Below are 25192 nucleotides of genomic sequence, written 5' to 3'. Positions count from 1 at the left end.
TCTGTGTGTCATACATGGAACGTCCTCATACTACGTCTGTGTGTCATACAGGGAACGTCCTCATACTACGTCTGTGTGTCATACACGGAACGTCATACTACGTCTGTGTGTCATACAGGGAACGTCCTCATACTACGTCTGTGTGTCATACAGGGAACGTCATACTACGTCTGTGTGTCATACATGGAACGTCCTCCATACTACGTCTGTGTGTCATACATGGAACGTCCTCATACTACGTCTGTGTGTCATACAGGGAACGTCCTCATACTACGTCTGTGTGTCATACATGGAACGTCCTCATACTACGTCTGTGTGTCATACAGGGAATGTCCTCATACTACGTCTGTGTGTCATACATGGAACGTTTTCATACTACGTCTGTGTGTCATACATGGAACGTCCTCATACTACGTCTGTGTGTCATACAGGGAATGTCCTCATACTACGTCTGTGTGTCATACATGGAACGTCCTCATACTACGTCTGTGTGTCATACATGGAACGTCCTCATACTACGTCTGTGTGTCATACATGGAACGTCCTCATACTACGTCTGTGTGTCATACATGGAACGTCCTCATACTACGTCTGTGTGTCATACACGGAACGTCCTCATACTATGTCTGTGTGTCATACATGGAACGTCCTCATACTACGTCTGTGTGTCATACATGGAACGTCCTCATACTACGTCTGTGTGTCATACAGGGAACGTCCTCATACTACGTCTGTGTGTCATACAGGGAACGTCCTCATACTACGTCTGTGTGTCATACAGGGAACGTCCTTATACTACGTCTGTGTGTCATACATGGAACGTCATACTACGTCTGTGTGTCATACGCGGAACGTCATACTACGTCTGTGTGTCATACATGGAACGTCCTCATACTACGTCTGTGTCGTGTCATACGCGGAACGTCATACTACGTCTGTGTGTCATACATGGAACGTCCTCATACTACGTCTGTGTGTCATACGCGGAACGTCCTCATACTATGTCTGTGTGTCATACATGGAACGTCCTCATACTACGTCTGTGTGTCATACAGGGAACGTCCTCATACTACGTCTGTGTGTCATACATGGAACGTCCTCATACTACGTCTGTGTGTCATACATGGAACGTCCTCATACTACGTCTGTGTGTCATACAGGGAATGTCCTCATACTACGTCTGTGTGTCATACATGGAACGTCCTCATACTACGTCTGTGTGTCATACATGGAACGTCCTCATACTACGTCTGTGTGTCATACATGGAACGTCCTCATACTACGTCTGTGTGTCATACACGGAACGTCCTCATACTATGTCTGTGTGTCATACATGGAACGTCCTCATACTACGTCTGTGTGTCATACATGGAACGTCCTCATACTACGTCTGTGTGTCATACAGGGAACGTCCTCATACTACGTCTGTGTGTCATACAGGGAACGTCCTCATACTACGTCTGTGTGTCATACAGGGAACGTCCTTATACTACGTCTGTGTGTCATACATGGAACGTCATACTACGTCTGTGTGTCATACGCGGAACGTCATACTACGTCTGTGTGTCATACATGGAACGTCCTCATACTACGTCTGTGTCGTGTCATACGCGGAACGTCATACTACGTCTGTGTGTCATACATGGAACGTCCTCATACTACGTCTGTGTGTCATACACGGAACGTCCTCATACTACGTCTGTGTGTCATACGCGGAACGTCATACTACGTCTGTGTGTCATACGCGGAACGTCCTCATACTACGTCTGTGTCGTGTCATACGCGGAACGTCATACTACGTCTGTGTGTCATACATGGAACGTCCTCATACTACGTCTGTGTGTCATACAGGGAACGTCCTCATACTACGTCTGTGTGTCATACACGGAACGTCATACTACGTCTGTGTGTCATACACGGAACGTCCTCATACTACGTCTGTGTGTCATACATGGAACGTCTTCATACTACGTCTGTGTGTCATACATGGAACGTCCTCATACTACGTCTGTGTGTCATACATGGAACGTCCTCATACTACGTCTGTGTGTCATACACGGAACGTCATACTACGTCTGTGTGTCATACATGGAACGTCCTCATACTACGTCTGTGTCATACACGGAACGTCCTCATACTACGTCTGTGTGTCATACATGGAACGTCCTCATACTACGTCTGTGTGTCTTACATGGAGCGTCCTCATACTACGTCTGTGTGTCATACATGGAACGTCCTCATACTACGTCTGTGTGTCATACATGGAACGTCCTCATACTACGTCTGTGTGTCATACATGGAACGTCCTCATACTACGTCTGTGTGTCATACAGGGAACGTCCTTATACTACGTCTGTGTGTCATACAGGGAATGTCCTCATACTACGTCTGTGTGTCATACATGGAACGTCCTCATACTACGTCTGTGTGTCATACATGGAACGTCCTCATACTACGTCTGTGTGTCATACATGGAACGTCCTCATACTACGTCTGTGTGTCATACATGGAACGTCCTCATACTACGTCTGTGTGTCATACATGGAACGTCATACTACGTCTGTGTGTCATACACGGAACTTCCTCATACTACGTCTGTGTGTCATACATGGAACGTCATACTACGTCTGTGTGTCATACATGGAACGTCCTCATACTACGTCTGTGTGTCATACACGGAACGTCCTCATACTACGTCTGTGTGTCATACATGGAACGTCCTCATACTACGTCTGTGTGTCATACATGGAACGTCCTCATACTACGTCTGTGTGTCATACACGGAACGTCCTCATACTACGTCTGTGTGTCATACAGGGAACGTCCTCATACTACGTCTGTGTGTCATACAGGGAACGTCCTCATACTACGTCTGTGTGTCATACATGGAACGTCCTCATACTACGTCTGTGTGTCATACACGGAACGTCCTCATACTACGTCTGTGTGTCATACATGGAACGTCCTCATACTACGTCTGTGTGTCATACATGGAACGTCCTCATACTACGTCTGTGTGTCATACAGGGAACGTCCTCATACTACGTCTGTGTGTCATACATGGAACGTCATACTACGTCTGTGTGTCATACACGGAACGTCCTCATACTACATCTGTGTGTCATACACGGAACGTCCTCATACTACGTCTGTGTGTCATACATGGAACGTCCTCATACTACGTCTGTGTGTCATACACGGAACGTCATACTACGTCTGTGTGTCATACATGGAACGTCCTCATACTACGTCTGTGTGTCATACAGGGAACGTCCTCATACTACGTCTGTGTGTCATACAGGGAACGTCCTCATACTACGTCTGTGTGTCATACAGGGAACGTCATACTACGTCTGTGTGTCATACATGGAACGTCCTCATACTACGTCTGTGTGTCATACATGGAACGTCCTCATACTACGTCTGTGTGTCATACAGGGAACGTCCTCATACTACGTCTGTGTGTCATACATGGAACGTCCTCATACTACGTCTGTGTGTCATACAGGGAACGTCCTCATACTACGTCTGTGTGTCATACAGGGAACGTCATACTACGTCTGTGTGTCATACGCGGAACGTCCTCATACTACGTCTGTGTCGTGTCATACGCGGAACGTCATACTACGTCTGTGTGTCATACATGGAACGTCCTCATACTACGTCTGTGTGTCATACAGGGAACGTCCTCATACTACGTCTGTGTGTCATACACAGAACGTCATACTACGTCTGTGTGTCATACACGGAACGTCCTCATACTACGTCTGTGTGTCATACATGGAACTTCCTCATACTACGTCTGTGTGTCATACATGGAACGTCCTCATACTACGTCTGTGTGTCATACATGGAACGTCCTCATACTACGTCTGTGTGTCATACATGGAACGTCCTCATACTACGTCTGTGTGTCATACAGGGAACGTCCTCATACTACGTCTGTGTGTCATACATGGAACGTCCTCATACTACGTCTGTGTGTCATACATGGAACGTCATACTACGTCTGTGTGTCATACATGGAACGTCCTCATACTACGTCTGTGTGTCATACAGGGAACGTCCTCATACTACGTCTGTGTGTCATACATGGAACGTCCTCATACTACGTCTGTGTGTCATACACGGAACGTCATACTACGTCTGTGTGTCATACATGGAACGTCCTCATACTACGTCTGTGTGTCATACAGGGAATGTCCTCATACTACGTCTGTGTGTCATACATGGAACGTCCTCATACTACGTCTGTGTGTCATACATGGAACGTCCTCATACTACGTCTGTGTGTCATACATGGAACGTCCTCATTCTACGTCTGTGTGTCATACGCGGAACGTCCTCATACTATGTCTGTGTGTCATACATGGAACGTCCTCATACTACGTCTGTGTGTCATACAGGGTACGTCCTCATACTACGTCTGTGTGTCATACATGGAACGTCCTCATACTACGTCTGTGTGTCATACAGGGAACGTCCTTATACTACGTCTGTGTGTCATACAGGGAACGTCCTTATACTACGTCTGTGTGTCATACAGGGAACGTCCTCATACTACGTCTGTGTGTCATACAGGGAACGTCCTCATACTACGTCTGTGTGTCATACATGGAACGTCATACTACGTCTGTGTGTCATACAGGGAACGTCCTCATACTACGTCTGTGTGTCATACACGGAACGTCCTCATACTATGTCTGTGTGTCATACATGGAACGTCCTCATACTACGTCTGTGTGTCATACAGGGAACGTCCTCATACTACGTTTGTGTGTCATACAGGGAACGTCCTCATACTACGTCTGTGTGTCATACAGGGAACGTCCTCATACTACGTCTGTGTGTCATACATGGAACGTCCTCATACTACGTCTGTGTGTCATACAGGGAACGTCCTCATACTACGTCTGTGTGTCATACAGGGAACGTCCTCATACTACGTCTGTGTGTCATACATGGAACGTCCTCATACTACGTCTGTGTGTCATACAGGGAACGTCCTCATACTACGTCTGTGTGTCATACATGGAACGTCCTCATACTACGTCTGTGTGTCATACATGGAACGTCATACTACGTCTGTGTGTCATACACGGAACGTCCTCATACTACGTCTGTGTGTCATACACGGAACGTCCTCATACTACGTCTGTGTGTCATACATGGAACGTCCTCATACTACGTCTGTGTGTCATACATGGAACGTCCTCATACTACGTCTGTGTGTCATACATGGAACGTCCTCATACTACGTCTGTGTGTCATACATGGAACGTCCTCATACTACGTCTGTGTGTCATACATGGAACGTCCTCATACTACGTCTGTGTGTCATACAGGGAACGTCCTCATACTACGTCTGTGTGTCATACATGGAACGTCCTCATACTACGTCTGTGTGTCATACATGGAACGTCCTCATACTACGTCTGTGTGTCATACAGGGAACGTCCTCATACTACGTCTGTGTGTCATACATGGAACGTCCTCATACTACGTCTGTGTGTCATACATGGAACGTCCTCATACTACGTCTGTGTGTCATACATGGAACGTCCTTATACTACGTCTGTGTGTCATACATGGAACGTCCTCATACTACGTCTGTGTGTCATACAGGGAACGTCATACTACGTTTGTGTGTCATACATGGAACGTCCTCATACTACGTCTGTGTGTCATACACGGAACGTCCTCATACTACGTCTGTGTGTCATACAGGGAACGTCATACTACGTTTGTGTGTCATACATGGAACGTCCTCATACTACGTCTGTGTGTCATACACGGAACGTCCTCATACTATGTCTGTGTGTCATACATGGAACGTCCTCATACTACGTCTGTGTGTCATACATGGAACGTCATACTACGTCTGTGTGTCATACACGGAACGTCCTCATACTACGTCTGTGTGTCATACATGGAACGTCCTCATACTACGTCTGTGTGTCATACATGGAACGTCCTCATACTACGTCTGTGTGTCATACATGGAACGTCCTCATACTACGTCTGTGTGTCATACATGGAACGTCCTCATACTACGTCTGTGTGTCATACATGGAACGTCCTCATACTACGTCTGTGTGTCATACATGGAACGTCCTCATACTACGTCTGTGTGTCATACATGGAACGTCCTCATACTACGTCTGTGTGTCATACATGGAACGTCCTCATACTACGTCTGTGTGTCATACATGGAACGTCCTCATACTACGTCTGTGTGTCATACATGGAACGTCCTCATACTACGTCTGTGTGTCATACAGGGAACGTCCTCATACTACGTCTGTGTGTCATACATGGAACGTCCTCATACTACGTCTGTGTGTCATACATGGAACGTCCTCATACTACGTCTGTGTGTCATACATGGAACGTCCTCATACTACGTCTGTGTGTCATACATGGAACGTCCTCATACTACGTTTGTGTGTCATACAGGGAACGTCCTCATACTACGTCTGTGTGTCATACATGGAACGTCCTCATACTACGTCTGTGTGTCATACAGGGAACGTCCTCCATACTACGTCTGTGTGTCATACATGGAACGTCCTCATACTACGTCTGTGTGTCATACATGGAACGTCCTCATACTACGTCTGTGTGTCATACAGGGAACGTCCTCATACTACGTCTGTGTGTCATACAGGGAACGTCCTCATACTACGTCTGTGTGTCATACATGGAACGTCCTCATACTACGTCTGTGTGTCATACATGGAACGTCCTCATACTACGTCTGTGTGTCATACATGGAACGTCCTCATACTACGTCTGTGTGTCATACATGGAACGTCCTCATACTACGTCTGTGTGTCATACAGGGAACGTCCTCATACTACGTCTGTGTGTCATACGCGGAACGTCATACTACGTCTGTGTGTCATACACGGAACGTCCTCATACTACGTCTGTGTGTCATACCCGGAACGTCATACTACGTCTGTGTGTCATACACGGAACGTCCTCATACTACGTCTGTGTGTCATACATGGAACGTCCTCATACTACGTTTGTGTGTCATACAGGGAACGTCCTCATACTACGTCTGTGTGTCATACATGGAACGTCCTCATACTACGTCTGTGTGTCATACAGGGAACGTCCTCATACTATGTCTGTGTGTCATACATGGAACGTCCTCATACTACGTCTGTGTGTCATGCATGGAACGTCCTCATACTACGTCTGTGTGTCATACGCGGAACGTCCTTATACTACGTCTGTGTGTCATACATGGAACGTCCTCATACTACGTCTGTGTGTCATACATGGAACGTCATACTACGTCTGTGTGTCATACATGGAACGTCCTCATACTACGTCTGTGTGTCATACAGGGAACGTCATACTATGTTTGTGTGTCATACAGGGAACGTCCTCATACTACGTCTGTGTGTCATACATGGAACGTCCTCATACTACGTCTGTGTGTCATACATGGAACGTCATACTACGTCTGTGTGTCATACATGGAACGTCCTCATACTACGTCTGTGTGTCATACAGGGAACGTCATACTACGTTTGTGTGTCATACAGGGAACGTCCTCATACTACGTCTGTGTGTCATACATGGAACGTCCTCATACTACGTCTGTGTGTCATACATGGAACGTCATACTACGTCTGTGTGTCATACATGGAACGTCCTCATACTACGTCTGTGTGTCATACATGGAACGTCCTTATACTACGTCTGTGTGTCATACATGGAACGTCCTCATACTACGTCTGTGTGTCATACATGGAACGTCATACTACGTCTGTGTGTCATACATGGAACGTCCTCATACTACGTTTGTGTGTCATACAGGGAACGTCCTCATACTACGTCTGTGTGTCATACATGGAACGTCCTCATACTACGTCTGTGTGTCATACAGGGAACGTCCTCATACTATGTCTGTGTGTCATACATGGAACGTCCTCATACTACGTCTGTGTGTCATACATGGAACGTCCTCATACTACGTCTGTGTGTCATACGCGGAACGTCCTTATACTACGTCTGTGTGTCATACATGGAACGTCCTCATACTACGTCTGTGTGTCATACATGGAACGTCATACTACGTCTGTGTGTCATACACAGAACGTCATACTACGTCTGTGTGTCATACACGGAACGTCCTCATACTACGTCTGTGTGTCATACATGGAACTTCCTCATACTACGTCTGTGTGTCATACATGGAACGTCCTCATACTACGTCTGTGTGTCATACATGGAACGTCCTCATACTACGTCTGTGTGTCATACAGGGAACGTCCTCATACTACGTCTGTGTGTCATACATGGAACGTCCTCATACTACGTCTGTGTGTCATACATGGAACGTCATACTACGTCTGTGTGTCATACATGGAACGTCCTCATACTACGTCTGTGTGTCATACATGGAACGTCCTCATACTACGTCTGTGTGTCATACACGGAACGTCATACTACGTCTGTGTGTCATACATGGAACGTCCTCATACTACGTCTGTGTGTCATACAGGGAATGTCCTCATACTACGTCTGTGTGTCATACATGGAACGTCCTCATACTACGTCTGTGTGTCATACATGGAACGTCCTCATACTACGTCTGTGTGTCATACATGGAACGTCCTCATTCTACGTCTGTGTGTCATACGCGGAACGTCCTTATACTACGTCTGTGTGTCATACATGGAACGTCCTCATACTACGTCTGTGTGTCATACAGGGAACGTCCTCATACTACGTCTGTGTGTCATACACAGAACGTCATACTACGTCTGTGTGTCATACACGGAACGTCCTCATACTACGTCTGTGTGTCATACATGGAACTTCCTCATACTACGTCTGTGTGTCATACATGGAACGTCCTCATACTACGTCTGTGTGTCATACATGGAACGTCCTCATACTACGTCTGTGTGTCATACATGGAACGTCCTCATACTACGTCTGTGTGTCATACAGGGAACGTCATACTACATCTGTGTGTCATACAGGGAACGTCCTCATACTACGTCTGTGTGTCATACATGGAACGTCCTCATACTACGTCTGTGTGTCATACAGGGAACGTCCTCATACTACGTCTGTGTGTCATACAGGGAACGTCCTCATACTACGTCTGTGTGTCATACATGGAACGTCCTCATACTACGTCTGTGTGTCATACCCGGAACGTCATACTACGTCTGTGTGTCATACACGGAACGTCCTCATACTACGTCTGTGTGTCATACATGGAACGTCCTCATACTACGTCTGTGTGTCATACATGGAACGTCCTCATACTACGTTTGTGTGTCATACAGGGAACGTCCTCATACTACGTCTGTGTGTCATACATGGAACGTCCTCATACTATGTCTGTGTGTCATACATGGAACGTCCTCATACTACGTCTGTGTGTCATACATGGAACGTCCTCATACTACGTCTGTGTGTCATACATGGAACGTCCTCATACTACGTCTGTGTGTCATACATGGAACGTCATACTACGTCTGTGTGTCATACATGGAACGTCCTCATACTACGTCTGTGTGTCATACGCGGAACGTCCTTATACTACGTCTGTGTGTCATACATGGAACGTCCTCATACTACGTCTGTGTGTCATACAGGGAACGTCCTCATACTACGTCTGTGTGTCATACATGGAACGTCCTCATACTACGTCTGTGTGTCATACATGGAACGTCCTCATACTACGTCTGTGTGTCATACATGGAACGTCCTCATACTACGTCTGTGTGTCATACATGGAACGTCCTCATACTACGTCTGTGTGTCATACATGGAACGTCATACTACGTCTGTGTGTCATACATGGAACGTCCTCATACTACGTTTGTGTGTCATACATGGAACGTCCTCATACTACGTCTGTGTGTCATACAGGGAACGTCATAATACGTCTGTGTGTCATACATGGAACGTCCTCATACTACGTCTGTGTGTCATACAGGGAACGTCCTCATACTACGTCTGTGTGTCATACAGGGAACGTCCTCATACTACGTCTGTGTGTCATACATGAAACGTCCTCATACTACGTCTGTGTGTCATACAGGGAACGTCCTCATACTACGTCTGTGTGTCATACAGGGAACGTCCTCATACTACGTCTGTGTGTCATACATGGAACGTCCTCATACTACGTCTGTGTGTCATACATGGAACGTCCTCATACTACGTCTGTGTGTCATACATGGAACGTCCTCATACTACGTCTGTGTGTCATACAGGGAACGTCCTCATACTACGTCTGTGTGTCATACATGGAACGTCCTCATACTACGTCTGTGTGTCATACATGGAACGTCCTCATACTATGTCTGTGTGTCATACATGGAACGTCCTCATACTACGTCTGTGTGTCATACACGGAACGTCCTCATACTACGTCTGTGTGTCATACACGGAACGTCCTCATACTACGTCTGTGTGTCATACATGGAACGTCATACTACGTCTGTGTGTCATACATGGAACGTCCTCATACTACGTTTGTGTGTCATACATGGAACGTCCTCATACTACGTCTGTGTGTCATACAGGGAACGTCATAATACGTCTGTGTGTCATACATGGAACGTCCTCATACTACGTCTGTGTGTCATACAGGGAACGTCCTCATACTACGTCTGTGTGTCATACAGGGAACGTCCTCATACTACGTCTGTGTGTCATACATGGAACGTCCTCATACTACGTCTGTGTGTCATACAGGGAACGTCCTCATACTACGTCTGTGTGTCATTCAGGGAACGTCCTCATACTACGTCTGTGTGTCATACGCGGAACGTCATACTACGTCTGTGTGTCATACGCGGAACGCCCTCATACTACGTCTGTGTGTCATACAGGGAACGTCATACTACGTTTGTGTGTCATACATGGAACGTCCTCATACTACGTCTGTGTGTCATACAGGGAACGTCCTCATACTACGTCTGTGTGTCATACAGGGAACGTCCTCATACTACGTCTGTGTGTCATACAGGGAACGTCCTCATACTACGTCTGTGTGTCATACAGGGAACGTCCTCATACTACGTCTGTGTGTCATACATGGAACGTCCTCATACTACGTCTGTGTGTCATACATGGAACGTCCTCATACTATGTCTGTGTGTCATACATGGAACGTCCTCATACTACGTCTGTGTGTCATACACGGAATGTCCTCATACTACGTCTGTGTGTCATACATGGAACGTCCTCATACTACGTCTGTGTGTCATACATGGAACGTCCTCATACTACGTTTGTGTGTCATACAGGGAACGTCATAATACGTCTGTGTGTCATACATGGAACGTCCTCATACTACGTCTGTGTGTCATACAGGGAACGTCCTCATACTACGTCTGTGTGTCATACGCGGAACGTCATACTACGTCTGTGTGTCATACGCGGAACGCCCTCATACTACGTCTGTGTGTCATACAGGGAACGTCATACTACGTTTGTGTGTCATACATGGAACGTCCTCATACTACGTCTGTGTGTCATACAGGGAACGTCCTCATACTACGTCTGTGTGTCATACAGGGAACGTCCTCATACTACGTCTGTGTGTCATACATGGAACGTCCTCATACTACGTCTGTGTGTCATACAGGGAACGTCCTCATACTACGTCTGTGTGTCATACATGGAACGTCCTCATACTACGTCTGTGTGTCATACAGGGAACGTCCTCATACTACGTCTGTGTGTCATACATGGAACGTCCTCATACTACGTCTGTGTGTCATACAGGGAACGTCCTCATACTACGTCTGTGTGTCATACGCGGAACGTCCTCATTCTACGTCTGTGTGTCATACACGGAACGTCCTCATACTACGTCTGTGTGTCATACAGGGAACGTCCTCATACTACGTCTGTGTGTCATACAGGGAACGTCCTCATACTACGTCTGTGTGTCATACAGGGAACGTCCTCATACTACGTCTGTGTGTCATACACGGAACGTCCTCATACTACGTCTGTGTGTCATACATGGAACGTCCTCATACTACGTCTGTGTGTCATACATGGAACGTCCTCATACTACGTCTGTGTGTCATACATGGAACGTCCTCATACTACGTCTGTGTGTCATACAGGGAACGTCCTCATACTACGTCTGTGTGTCATACATGGAACGTCCTCATACTACGTCTGTGTGTCATACAGGGAACGTCCTCATACTACGTCTGTGTGTCATACACGGAACGTCCTCATACTACGTCTGTGTGTCATACATGGAACGTCCTCATACTACGTCTGTGTGTCATACGCGGAACGTCCTCATTCTACGTCTGTGTGTCATACACGGAACGTCCTCATACTACGTCTGTGTGTCATACAGGGAACGTCCTCATACTACGTCTGTGTGTCATACAGGGAACGTCCTCATACTACGTCTGTGTGTCATACATGGAACGTCCTCATACTACGTCTGTGTGTCATACACGGAACGTCCTCATACTACGTCTGTGTGTCATACAGGGAACGTCATACTACATCTGTGTGTCATACAGGGAACGTCCTCATACTACGTCTGTGTGTCATACATGGAACGTCCTCATACTACGTCTGTGTGTCATACAGGGAACGTCCTCATACTACGTCTGTGTGTCATACAGGGAACGTCCTCATACTACGTCTGTGTGTCATACATGGAACGTCCTCATACTACGTCTGTGTGTCATACCCGGAACGTCATACTACGTCTGTGTGTCATACACGGAACGTCCTCATACTACGTCTGTGTGTCATACATGGAACGTCCTCATACTACGTCTGTGTCATACATGGAACGTCCTCATACTACGTCTGTGTGTCATACTACGTCTGTGTGTCATACTACGTCTGTGTGTCATACATGGAACGTCCTCATACTACGTTTGTGTGTCATACAGGGAACGTCCTCATACTACGTCTGTGTGTCATACATGGAACGTCCTCATACTACGTCTGTGTGTCATACAGGGAACGTCCTCATACTACGTCTGTGTGTCATACATGGAACGTCCTCATACTACGTCTGTGTGTCATACATGGAACGTCCTCATACTATGTCTGTGTGTCATACATGGAACGTCCTCATACTACGTCTGTGTGTCATACATGGAACGTCCTCATACTACGTCTGTGTGTCATACATGGAACGTCCTCATACTACGTCTGTGTGTCATACATGGAACGTCCTCATACTACGTCTGTGTGTCATACAGGGAACGTCCTCATACTACGTCTGTGTGTCATACAGGGAACGTCCTCATACTACGTCTGTGTGTCATACATGGAACGTCATACTACGTCTGTGTGTCATACATGGAACGTCATACTACGTCTGTGTGTCATACATGGAACGTCCTCATACTACGTCTGTGTGTCATACATGGAACGTCCTCATACTACGTCTGTGTGTCATACATGGAACGTCCTCATACTACGTCTGTGTGTCATACATGGAACGTCCTCATACTACGTCTGTGTGTCATACAGGGAACGTCCTCATACTATGTATGTGTGTCATACATGGAACGTCCTCATACTACGTCTGTGTGTCATACACGGAACGTCCTCATACTACGTCTGTGTGTCATACAGGGAACGTCCTCATACTACGTCTGTGTGTCATACACGGAACGTCCTCATACTACGTCTGTGTGTCATACATGGAACGTCCTCATACTACGTCTGTGTGTCATACATGGAACGTCCTCATACTACGTCTGTGTGTCATACATGGAACGTCCTCATACTACGTCTGTGTGTCATACAGGGAACGTCCTCATACTACGTCTGTGTGTCATACATGGAACGTCCTCACATTGGTGTGTGGGGGAGGGGGGATGGGACACATAAAGCTGTTGAGTGTAATAAATATCTCTCCTCCCCTCCCCCACCCTGCAGATTATTCCATAATCTCCCTCTAATCAGATTATTGTGATCTGCGCTGTGATTGGCTGGTTGCTGGTCATTCACAACTGATGACACGAGACTCCGCCTATCCCCTCCTTGTGTTCCCTGTGTGTGTGATTAGCGAAGGGCCACATCCGGCCCTAGTGCAGAGCAGGGGGGGGGGGGCCGACCAAACTGCGGCCCGATCGCAACACACAGTATCCCGCCCAGCGCAATCCTCCCAATCCGCTCCGCACTGTGACGGTCGGGGAACGTCCTCCCCACTCTTTCTACGGCCCAATCTGTGTTTGGAGAATTGCATTGGAGGGGCAAGGGAGACCCCCCCCCAATAGACTCCAATAAGAGTACCTGTCACCTGTCCGTGCTTCTTACCCCCCCCCCCCCCCTTGTGACAGCAACATAGGGAAAACATATATATATTAACTCCTTCAATAAAAAATTCAGTTTGTTATAACATTTTGCAAGCAGGTAATTTTTTCTCCTTCACTGGTGAACACTGATGAGTAGGCATTGGCGGTACTGATTGGCAACACCGATGAGGAGGCAGTGATGGGCACTGAAAGGAGACACTGATAGGATGTTATGGGCACTGAAAGGTGACACTGAGGAGGCACTGGCAGTACTGATTGGCAGCAGTGATGGGCACTGATTGGCAGCAGTGATGGGCACTGATTGGCAGCACTGGGAACTGATAGGAGGAAGTGACAGGCACTGATAGGTGACACTGCTTAGGAGGCAGTGATGAGCACTGATTGGCAGCACTGGGCACTGATAGGAGGCATTGATGGGCACTGGGAACTGATGATAGGAAGTGATGGGCACTGAAAGGAGACACTGATAGGTGACACTGAGGAGGCACTGGCAGCACTCATTGGCAGCAGTGATGGGCACTGATTGGCGGTATTGATGGGCACTTATAGGTGACATCGATGAGGAGGCAGTGATGGGCACTGATTGGCAGCACTGGGCACTGATAGGAGGCAGTGATGGGCACTGATTGGCAGTGATGGGCAGTGATGGGCGGTGATTGGCGGTATTGATGGGCACTAATAGGTGACATCGATGAGGAGGCACTGATTGGCAGCACCTGGCACTGATAGGAGACAGTGATTAGCACTGATTGGCAGTGATGGGCACTGATAGGCAGCACTGAAAGGAGACACCGAGGCACTTGCAGTACTGATTGTTTGTCAGCAGTGATGGGCACTGATTGGCGGTATTGATGGGCACTAATAGGTGACATCGATGAGGAGGCAGTGATGGGCACTGATTGGCAGCACCGGGAACTAATAGGAAGTGATGGGGACTGAAAGGAGACACTGATGAGAAGGCAGTGATGAGCACTGATTGGCAGCACTGAAAGGTGACACTGAGGAGGCACTGGCAGTACTGATTGTCAGCAGTGATGGGCACTGATTGGCGGTATTGATGGGCACCAATAGGTGACATCGATGAGGAGGCAGTGATGGGCACTGATTGGCAGCACTGGGAACTGATTGGAGGAAGTGATGGGCACTGATAGGTGACACTGCTGAGGAGGAGCACTGATTGGCAGCACTGGGCATTGATAGGAAGCAGTGTTTGGCAGTGATGGGCACTGATAGGCAGCACTGAAAGGACACACTGATAGGTGACACTGATGAGGAGGCAGTGATGAGCACTGATTGGCAGTGATGGGCACTGATAGGCAGCACTGAAAGGAGACACTGATAGGAGGCGGTGATGAGCACTGATTGGCGGCACTGATTAGCAGCACTGCACTGATGGAAGGAAGTGATGGACACTGGTAGCACTGATAGGAGGCATTGATTGATGGGCACTGATTGGCGGCACTGATGGGCACTGACTAGATTTGCAGGACGCCCATTGCCCCAATGAAGCTCCTATAAGGAGGGGCGACAATGCCAGTAAAAAAAAAAAAAACGTGCACATAGAATGGCAGGACACCTGTTGCCCCAAAGAAGCTCCTATGGGGGGGGGGGGGGCGACAATCGGGGTAAAAAAAAATGTGCAAATAGAGTTGCAGGATGCTTGTCGCCCCAAAGAAGCTACTATTGGGAGGGCTACAATCGCGGCAAAAAACTTGCAAATAGAATCTCGGGACGTCCGTTGCCCCAAAGAAGCTCTTATGGGGGGGCAACAATCGCAGTAAAAAAAGTACAAATAAAATAGCGGGAAGCCCAATTCGACCCAAAGAAGCTCCTGCGGGGGGCGTCAATCGTGGTAAAAGAAAAAAAAACATTCAAATAGAATCGCAGGAGGCTCGTTGCCCCAAAGAAGCTCCTATGGGGGGGGGGGCCACAATCACGGTAAAAAGACGTGCAAATAGAATCGCGGGACGCCCGCGAGAAGCTCCTATAGGGGCATCCCGCGATTCTGTTTGCCCGTTTTTTTTACCACGATTGTCGCCCGACGCGGGAAAGTCGTGCCGCATTTTGGGGTGCTATTTAAAAATCAATAGGCAACGTTCCCGGGATTTGCTGCTATCGCGGGGCACAATTGCGGCGATTCCGCCCGCACTTCGGAAAACGGAGATGTGAACAGAGCCTAAGGGCCAGATCCACAGAGCAAGTACGCCGGCGTATCTACTGATACTCCGGCGTACTTTCAATTTTCCCGCGTCGTATCTTTATTTTGAATCCTCAAAACAAGATACGACGGCATTTGGGTTAGATCCGACAGGCGTACGTCCTCGTACGCCTTCGGATCTTAGATGCAATACTTCGGCGCCCGCTCGGTGGAGTTCGCGTCGGGTATGCAAATTAGCGATTTACGACGATCCACGAACGTACGCGCGGCCGTCGCATTTTCTAACGTCGTCTGTAGTCGCCTTTTTCCGGCGTATAGTTAAAGCTGCTATTTTGCGGCGTATAGATAGACTTGCCATGTTAAGTATGGCCGTCGTTCCCGCGTCGAAATTAGAATTTTTTTTTTTTTTGCGCAAGTCGTCCGTGAATAGGGACGGACGTAACTCACGTCTAATTTCAAAAAATGACGTCGTTGCGACGTCATTTCGCGCAAAGCACGGCGGGAAATTTCAAAACGGAGTATGCGCAGTTCGATCGGCGTGGGGACGCGCTTCATTTAAATTAATCACGCCCCCTACCCGCCGATTTGAATTCCGCCGCCAAAAAAACACTACGCCGCCGTAACTTAAGGCGCGAATTCTTTGAGGATTCGAAGATCCGTAAGGTACGGCGGCGTAGCGTATCTCTGATACGCTACGCGGATCTAATTCTATGTGGATCTGCCACTGAATTTTAATTTTTTTCGTCCTGAAAATATATATTTGATAAAAAGCTGCGGCAATATCGCGCGACATAAAAAAAAAAAACTGCCGCCATTTTATTCTTCAGGGTCTCTGCTTTCAGAAAATATAAACATTTTTTTTTTTTTTTGGGGGGGGGGGGGGGGGGTTACAGTTTCTAAAAAAATATAAAAATAAGTAGAACATGTGTGCAAAATTTTATAAACAATTGCCCGGCATAGAAGTGGTTAAGGTGGAGTTTTGCAATCGGCGTTCTGCGGGGCGATGATGCGATTCTTCCACCTCCCGATGGTTCCAGTCTTTCCAGTTCCAGGGCTCCTGATGTCATCCTGCAGTGAGGGATTTTATTGCACAGGGTTGTTATTTCCTCCGTTATCTCCTGGATTGACGTCAGCGGCCAGTGCTGGTGTGCACATTCTTCTTCCCCGCACTGCATGCTGGGAGATGTGATCCCCGGCCAGGGATTTCATTCCCCGTCTCCATGCTTTAGTAATGGGAAATGTTGCAGTCGGGGGGGGGGGGGGGGGCAGATCAGCTTCTCTCTCCAATCCAATCCCGTCATCCGATCGTATTCGGGAGCTGTACACACACGCGTAGCTGTTGTGGATTATATTTGAAGATCGGACCTGACGCAGCTCGGCGCTTCCTTACCTGCGGATAACCGGCGCAACTTATTGACGGAGCTACGGATTTAAAGGGTAACTCTGCGTTTACTTTAAAGCAGAACTTCACTACTAGCGTTAGAAAATAGATATGAAGGTATATTCATTTTATTTTATTTTTTTAAAACAAGTAAATATAACGCATTTCCTTGCGTTACTTTCTGTCAAAATGATGTCATACTTTTTATTATTTTTATTTTTTTTATTTTTTTTTAGTATAATACTAATAATAATAATATAGTTATATTTTTAAATAATAATGACATACATATTTATTATATTTTTTTATGTCATTATTTAAAAATATAACTGTATTAGTATTATACTAAAAATAAAATAATACAAATAATAATAAAGTATGACATCATTTTGGCCCAAGTCAGATTTTTTTATGTAATTATTATTTAAAAAATATAACTATTTTATTATTATTATTTTTTTTTTTTGAACGTCGCCGTGCGTTACGTCCTTTCCTATTCCTATATTTTTACGCAAAAAAAAAAAAAATTCAATTTGACGCGGGAACGACAGCCATACTTTAACATGGCAAGTCTAAATATAAGCCACAGAATAGCAGCTTTAACTATACGCTGGGAAAAGCCGACTAGCGATGACGTAAGAGAATGCGACGACCACGCGTCCTTTCGTGGATCGCCGTAAAAAGCTAATTAGCATACCCGACGCGGAAAACGACGCAAACTCCACCCAGCGGGCGCCGAAGTATTACACCTACGATCCGAAGGCGTATGAAGCCGTACGCCTGTCGGATCGAAGCCAAAAGCCGTCGTATCTTGGTTTGAGGATTCAAACTAAAGATACGACGCGGGAAATTTGAAAGTACGCCGGAGTATCAGTAGATACGCTGGCGTACTTGTACTGTGAATCTGGCCCATAATATGTAAACATATGCACCTGATATCTCTTATTTACATTTTTTTTTTTGCCTTCAACTGTGTAATGGGTTAATTATATTTTATAATAATCATTTTTTAGATTTTAACGAGCTGGACCCTCTGATTCCCCCTGTATTGAATTGTATTGTAACTGTAATGCCTGCCCTCATGTTGTAAACGCCATATAAATCCTGTATTATAATAATAATAATAATAATAATAATAATAATAATAATAATAATGGATAATGATAAAGTTGTTTGTAATATTTTTAAAAAATGACATAAAAATATAATATGTAAACATATGCACCTGATATCTCTTATTTACATATTTTTTGCCTTGTTTTTGGTTTGTAGTGCCGCGTAGTTCCTCTTGGGATGCCGCGTAGTTCCACTTTAAATCCTGTGGCAGCCATAGGGGGTGATTCTAACTGTGGGGGGGGGATGGGCTACCACTGACATGACAGCGATCACTGCTCCCGGTGACAGGGAGCAGTAGATCAGTGTCCTGTCACTAGGCAGAACAGGGAGATGTCTTGGTTACATAGGCATCTCCCGGTTCTGCCTCTCCTCACAGCAATCGCGGGCCGCCAGCGAACGTCGAGTTCACTGTACCCACTGGCACATTCCCGAGGCGTGCGCCCGCCAGGCGGCAAGTTCAAAGGGACTTACAGGTATGCCCATTTGCCTGCCCATACCATTCTACCGACGTACATCGGCGTGTGGTGATTGGGAAGTGGTTAAGGACTCCGTGGCCGGGCTTCCTGGCCCCGATCCTTAACTACCAGCTTGCCCTGATTGGACAAAGCTTTGTATGTGTTGTGCAGTCATTGCATTGCATGGTGTTCGTTATTTATATATATATATATATATATATATATACAGCGCTCAGCATAAATAAGTACACCCATTCTCAATGAACACAAGAACAATTTCCAACATTTTGACAAAACAGAGTTTTATAGAACATTTGTTTAGCTCATTACATGAAAGTAAGGTTACTAATATAATTTAGATTACAAAATCTTCAGTTTTACTGAAATTAGTTGATGCAAAAATGAATCCACCCCAAAACAAAAACTCCTCCATCTAGTATTTTGTAAGGCGTCCATGATTTTGTAAGGATGGCACAAAGTCTTCTAGGCATGGAGTGAACAAGTTGGGGACATATCACAACATCGATCTTTTTACATTCTTCAGGAACTACCTCTTTTAGAGCCTGGGTGCTGGATGGAGAGTGATGCTCGTCTCTTCAGAATTCCCCATAGGTGTCCCTCGATTGGGTACAGATCAGGAGACATAATTGGCCACCTGATCACTTTCACCCGGTTCTTCTTCAGAAATTTAACAGTGGCCTTAGATGTGTGTTTTGGATCATTGTCCTGTTGCGAAAGTGGACGACTACCAAGGACAGGGAGTGATAGTAGCATCTTCTTTTTTCAATGTAGAGCAGGGCATCTGTGAATTCATGACATCATCAGTGAAATGCAGCTCCCGACACCAGCAGCACTCATGGCACCCCACAGAAGGACACAGCCACCACCATGTCTCACAGTAGGCACCATGCAGTTTTCTTTGTACTCCTCACCTATGTGACGCCATACCGTTTTGAAATTATAAGTTTCAAAAACATTTATCTTGGTTTCATCACTCCAGAGTTCCAGTAGTCTTCATCTTCAGTAGTCTTCATCTTCAGTAGTCTTCATCTACAGTAGTCTTCGTCTTCAGTAGTCTTCATCTTGAGTAGTCTTCATCTTCAGTAGTCTTCATCTTGAGTAGTCTTCATCTTCAGTAGTCTTCATCTTCAGTAGTCTTCATCTTTAGTAGTCTTCAGTAGTCTTCGTCTTCAGTAGTCTTCGTCTTTAGTAGTCTTCGTCTTTAGTAGTCTTCAGAAGTCTTCGTCTTCAGAAGTCTTCGTCTTCAGTAGTCTTCGTCTTCAGTAGTCTTCGTCTTCAGTAGTCTTCGTCTTCAGTAGTCTTCGTCTTCAGTAGTCTTCGTCTTCAGTAGTCTTCGTCTTCAGTAGTCTTCGTCTTCAGTAGTCTTCGTCTTTAGTAGTCTTCGTCTTTAGTAGTCTTCGTCTTTAGTAGTCTTCGTCTTTAGTAGTCTTCGTCTTCAGTAGTCTTCGTCTTCAGTAGTCTTCGTCTTCAGTAGTCTTCGTCTTCAGTAGTCTTCGTCTTTAGTAGTCTTTATCTTTAGTAGTCTTCAGTAGTCTTCGTCTTCAGTAGTCTTCATCTTTAGTAGTCTTCAGTAGTCTTCGTCTTCAGTAGTCTTCATCTTTAGTAGTCTTTAGTAGTCTTCGTCTTCAGTAGTCTTCGTCTTCAGTAGTCTTCGTCTTTAGTAGTCTTCATCTTGAGTAGTCTTCGTCTTTAGTAGTCTTCGTCTTTAGTAGTCTTCAGTAGTCTTTGTCTTTAGTAGTCTTCGTCTTTAGTAGTCTTCGTCTTTAGTAGTCTTCGTCTTTAGTAGTCTTCGTCTTTAGTAGTCTTCGTCTTTAGTAGTCTTCATCTTGAGTAGTCTTCGTCTTGAGTAGTCTTCGTCTTGAGTAGTCTTCGTCTTTAGTAGTCTTCAGTAGTCTTCGTCTTCAGTAGTCTTCGTCTTCAGTAGTCTTCGTCTTTAGTAGTCTTCGTCTTTAGTAGTCTTCGTCTTCAGTAGTCTTCGTCTTCAGTAGTCTTCGTCTTCAGTAGTCTTCGTCTTCAGTAGTCTTCGTCTTCAGTAGTCTTCGTCTTCAGTAGTCTTCGTCTTCAGTAGTCTTCGTCTTTAGTAGTCTTCGTCTTGAGTAGTCTTCGTCTTTAGTAGTCTTCGTCTTTAGTAGTCTTCAGTAGTCTTCGTCTTTAGTAGTCTTCGTCTTTAGTAGTCTTCGTCTTTAGTAGTCTTCGTCTTTAGTAGTCTTCGTCTTTAGTAGTCTTCGTCTTTAGTAGTCTTCGTCTTGAGTAGTCTTCGTCTTGAGTAGTCTTCGTCTTCAGTAGTCTTCAGTAGTCTTCGTCTTCAGTAGTCTTCGTCTTTAGTAGTCTTCGTCTTTAGTAGTCTTCGTCTTTAGTAGTCTTCGTCTTCAGTAGTCTTCGTCTTCAGTAGTCTTCGTCTTCAGTAGTCTTCGTCTTCAGTAGTCTTCGTCTTCAGTAGTCTTCGTCTTCAGTAGTCTTCGTCTTCAGTAGTCTTCGTCTTCAGTAGTCTTCGTCTTTAGTAGTCTTCGTCTTTAGTAGTCTTCAGTAGTCTTCGTCTTTAGTAGTCTTCGTCTTTAGTAGTCTTCGTCTTTAGTAGTCTTCGTCTTTAGTAGTCTTCGTCTTTAGTAGTCTTCGTCTTGAGTAGTCTTTGTCTTGAGTAGTCTTCGTCTTGAGTAGTCTTCGTCTTCAGTAGTCTTCAGTAGTCTTCGTCTTCAGTAGTCTTCGTCTTTAGTAGTCTTCGTCTTTAGTAGTCTTCGTCTTCAGTAGTCTTCGTCTTCAGTAGTCTTCGTCTTCAGTAGTCTTCGTCTTCAGTAGTCTTCGTCTTCAGTAGTCTTCGTCTTCAGTAGTCTTCGTCTTCAGTAGTCTTCGTCTTTAGTAGTCTTCAATAGTCTTCATCTTTAGTAGTCTTCAGTAGTCTTCGTCTTCAGTAGTCTTCGTCTTCAGTAGTCTTCGTCTTCAGTAGTCTTCGTCTTTAGTAGTCTTCATCTTTAGTAGTCTTCATCTTGAGTAGTCTTCATCTTGAGTAGTCTTCATCTTGAGTAGTCTTCGTCTTGAGTAGTCTTCGTCTTGAGTAGTCTTCGTCTTGAGTAGTCTTCGTCTTGAGTAGTCTTCGTCTTTAGTAGTCTTCAGTAGTCTTCATCTTTAGTAGTCTTCGTCTTTAGTAGTCTTCGTCTTTAGTAGTCTTCGTCTTCAGTAGTCTTCATCTTTAGTAGTCTTCGTCTTTAGTAGTCTTCGTCTTTAGTAGTCTTCAGTAGTCTTCGTCTTTAGTAGTCTTCGTCTTTAGTAGTCTTCATCTTTAGTAGTCTTCATCTTTAGTAGTCTTCATCTTTAGTAGTCTTCATCTTTAGTAGTCTTCATCTTTAGTAGTCTTCAGTAGTCTTCGTCTTCAGTAGTCTTCATCTTTAGTAGTCTTCAGTAGTCTTCGTCTTCAGTAGTCTTCGTCTTTAGTAGTCTTCATCTTCAGTAGTCTTCATCTTTAGTAGTCTTCGGTAGTCTTCGTCTTTAGTAGTCTTCGTCTTTAGTAGTCTTCGTCTTTAGTAGTCTTCGTCTTTAGTAGTCTTCGTCTTTAGTAGTCTTCATCTTTAGTAGTCTTCATCTTTAGTAGTCTTCGGTAGTCTTCGTCTTTAGTAGTCTTCGTCTTTAGTAGTCTTCGTCTTTAGTAGTCTTCGTCTTTAGTAGTCTTCGTCTTTAGTAGTCTTCGTCTTTAGTAGTCTTCGTCTTCAGTAGTCTTCGTCTTCAGTAGTCTTCGTCTTTAGTAGTCTTCGTCTTTAGTAGTCTTCATCTTTAGTAGTCTTCATCTTTAGTAGTCTTCATCTTTAGTAGTCTTCATCTTTAGTAGTCTTCATCTTTAGTAGTCTTCATCTTTAGTAGTCTTCATCTTCAGTAGTCTTCATCTTTAGTAGTCTTCATCTTTAGTAGTCTTCGTCTTCAGTAGTCTTCGTCTTCAGTAGTCTTCGTCTTCAGTAGTCTTCATCTTTAGTAGTCTTCAGTAGTCGTCGTCTTCAGTAGTCGTCGTCTTCAGTAGTCGTCGTCTTCAGTAGTCTTCGTCTTCAGTAGTCTTCGTCTTCAGTAGTCTTCGTCTTCAGTAGTCTTCGTCTTCAGTAGTCTTCGTCTTTAGTAGTCTTCGTCTTTAGTAGTCTTCGTCTTCAGTAGTCTTCGTCTTCAGTAGTCTTCGTCTTCAGTAGTCTTCGTCTTCAGTAGTCTTCGTCTTCAGTAGTCTTCGTCTTTAGTAGTCTTCAGTAGTCTTCATCTTTAGTAGTCTTCATCTTTAGTAGTCTTCATCTTTAGTAGTCTTCAGTAGTCTTTTCTTCGTCTTCAGTTGTCTTTTCTTCGTCATGGGACCTGGGAAACTCTAGGCTGGATTTTTTGTGCATGGGCTTTAGGAGAGGCTTTCTTCATGGACGACACCCATGCATGCCATTCCTCTGCAGTGTACTCCGTATTGTGTCAACAATCACCCCAGTTTGTCTTTCTACTTCTTTAGCAAACTGCAGTGAACTTGCATGCCGATTTTCTTCAACCCTTTTTCATCAAAAGACGCTCCTGTAAAGATGATAACTTCCGTGGACAGCCTGGAGGGCTCTGTGAAATGGTTGCATTTCCATCTTTGTTACATTTCTTTCTATCGCTTTAGCTCCAGGCCCCTTTCACACTTATACGACTTTTCCTACGACTTGGGACTTACAAAGTCGCATGACAAATCGTTCCCCATAATTTCCAGCGACAACCATTCATATTAGTACCACTTCAAGTCGCGCTCACTTCAAAGTAGTTCCTGCACTACTTTGGTCTGACTTTGATGCGAGTTCAGGTTCCTAGACCTCAAGTCTCCCTGAAATTGCGGCAAAATCACGCGACTTTGAAGTCACGGTAGTGTGAAAGGGGCCTAATAAGTAAAGCTGTGCTGATCTTCGTCACCTTTCTTATGTAAAGAAATGATTTTCTTTCTATGGCCTGATTCACACTTATGCATTTTTTGTGCTTTTTGCAGATTTGCGCTACAATCCATTTCACATGGTTTCCCATGGAACAATTTTCTGTAGTGCAAATCTGCAAAAAGCCCAAAAAATGCATAAAAGTGTGAATCATCAGGTTCTTTTCTCCTCCATGTGGTGCCATTGCTAACAGCATGACATAGAAGGGGTTTTGTTTGACCACTTCAATACCGGGCACTTTCGCCACCCCCCCCCCCCCCTTTCAGCGATGTCACACTTAGAATGACAATTGCGCGGTCATGTAACGCTGTACCCAAAATACATTTTGATCATTTATTTGAGACCGATAAAGCTTTCGTTTGGTGGTATTTTATTTGTTGTTGTAAATTTTTAGATTTTTTTTTTTTTTTTTTAAATAAGTACGTTTTTCTCCTTCACTGAAAGGCATTGATGAGGAGGCACTGATATGCAACACTGATGGGCATTTATAGGTGGCACTGGTGGGCACTGAATGGCAGCACTGGTGGGCACTGATAGGCGGCACTGGTGGGCACAGAATGGCCGCACTGATAGGTGGCACCGAGGAGGCACTGAATGGTCGCACTGAATGGCCGCACTGGTGGGTACTGATAGGTGGCACTGAATGGCCGCACTGGTGGGCACTGATGGGTGGCACTGGTGGGCACTGAATGGCAGCACTGGTGGGCAACGATAGGTGGCACTGGGCACTGAATGGCAGCACTGGTGGGTACTTATAGGTGGCACTGATAGGTGGCACTGGTGGGCACTGATAGGTGGCACTGGTGGGCACTGATAGGCGGCACTGGTGGGCACTGATAGGCGGC

At 45.5% G+C, this 25192-nt stretch overlaps 1 protein-coding gene across 4 annotated transcripts in view; it reads left to right on the top strand.

Moving 5' to 3' along the window:
* AVPI1 (arginine vasopressin induced 1) overlaps nucleotides 1-25192 on the top strand; it is a 51121-nt gene that overhangs the window by 10304 nt on the left and 15625 nt on the right. The window contains exon 1 of one of the 4 annotated variants that reach the window (XM_040361256.1): nucleotides 17717-17895. The exons of 2 other annotated variants lie outside the window; for them this stretch is intronic. Coding sequence is in view for 1 of the 2 variants with exons in the window: in XM_040361259.1 (XP_040217193.1) it covers nucleotides 17951-17956 (6 nt within the window). In the remaining variant the exon portion in view is untranslated. Of the gene's footprint in view, nucleotides 1-17716; nucleotides 17957-25192 lie in introns of those variants that run through there. One more of the 4 variants, XM_040361259.1, reaches the window with a different exon arrangement.

Source organism: Rana temporaria, chromosome 8 (assembly GCF_905171775.1).
Source record: "Rana temporaria chromosome 8, aRanTem1.1, whole genome shotgun sequence".
Taxonomy (NCBI): Eukaryota; Metazoa; Chordata; class Amphibia; order Anura; family Ranidae; genus Rana; species Rana temporaria.
The sequence above is the reverse complement of the archived record's forward strand: the minus strand, read 5'-3'. Positions and strand labels throughout refer to the sequence as shown.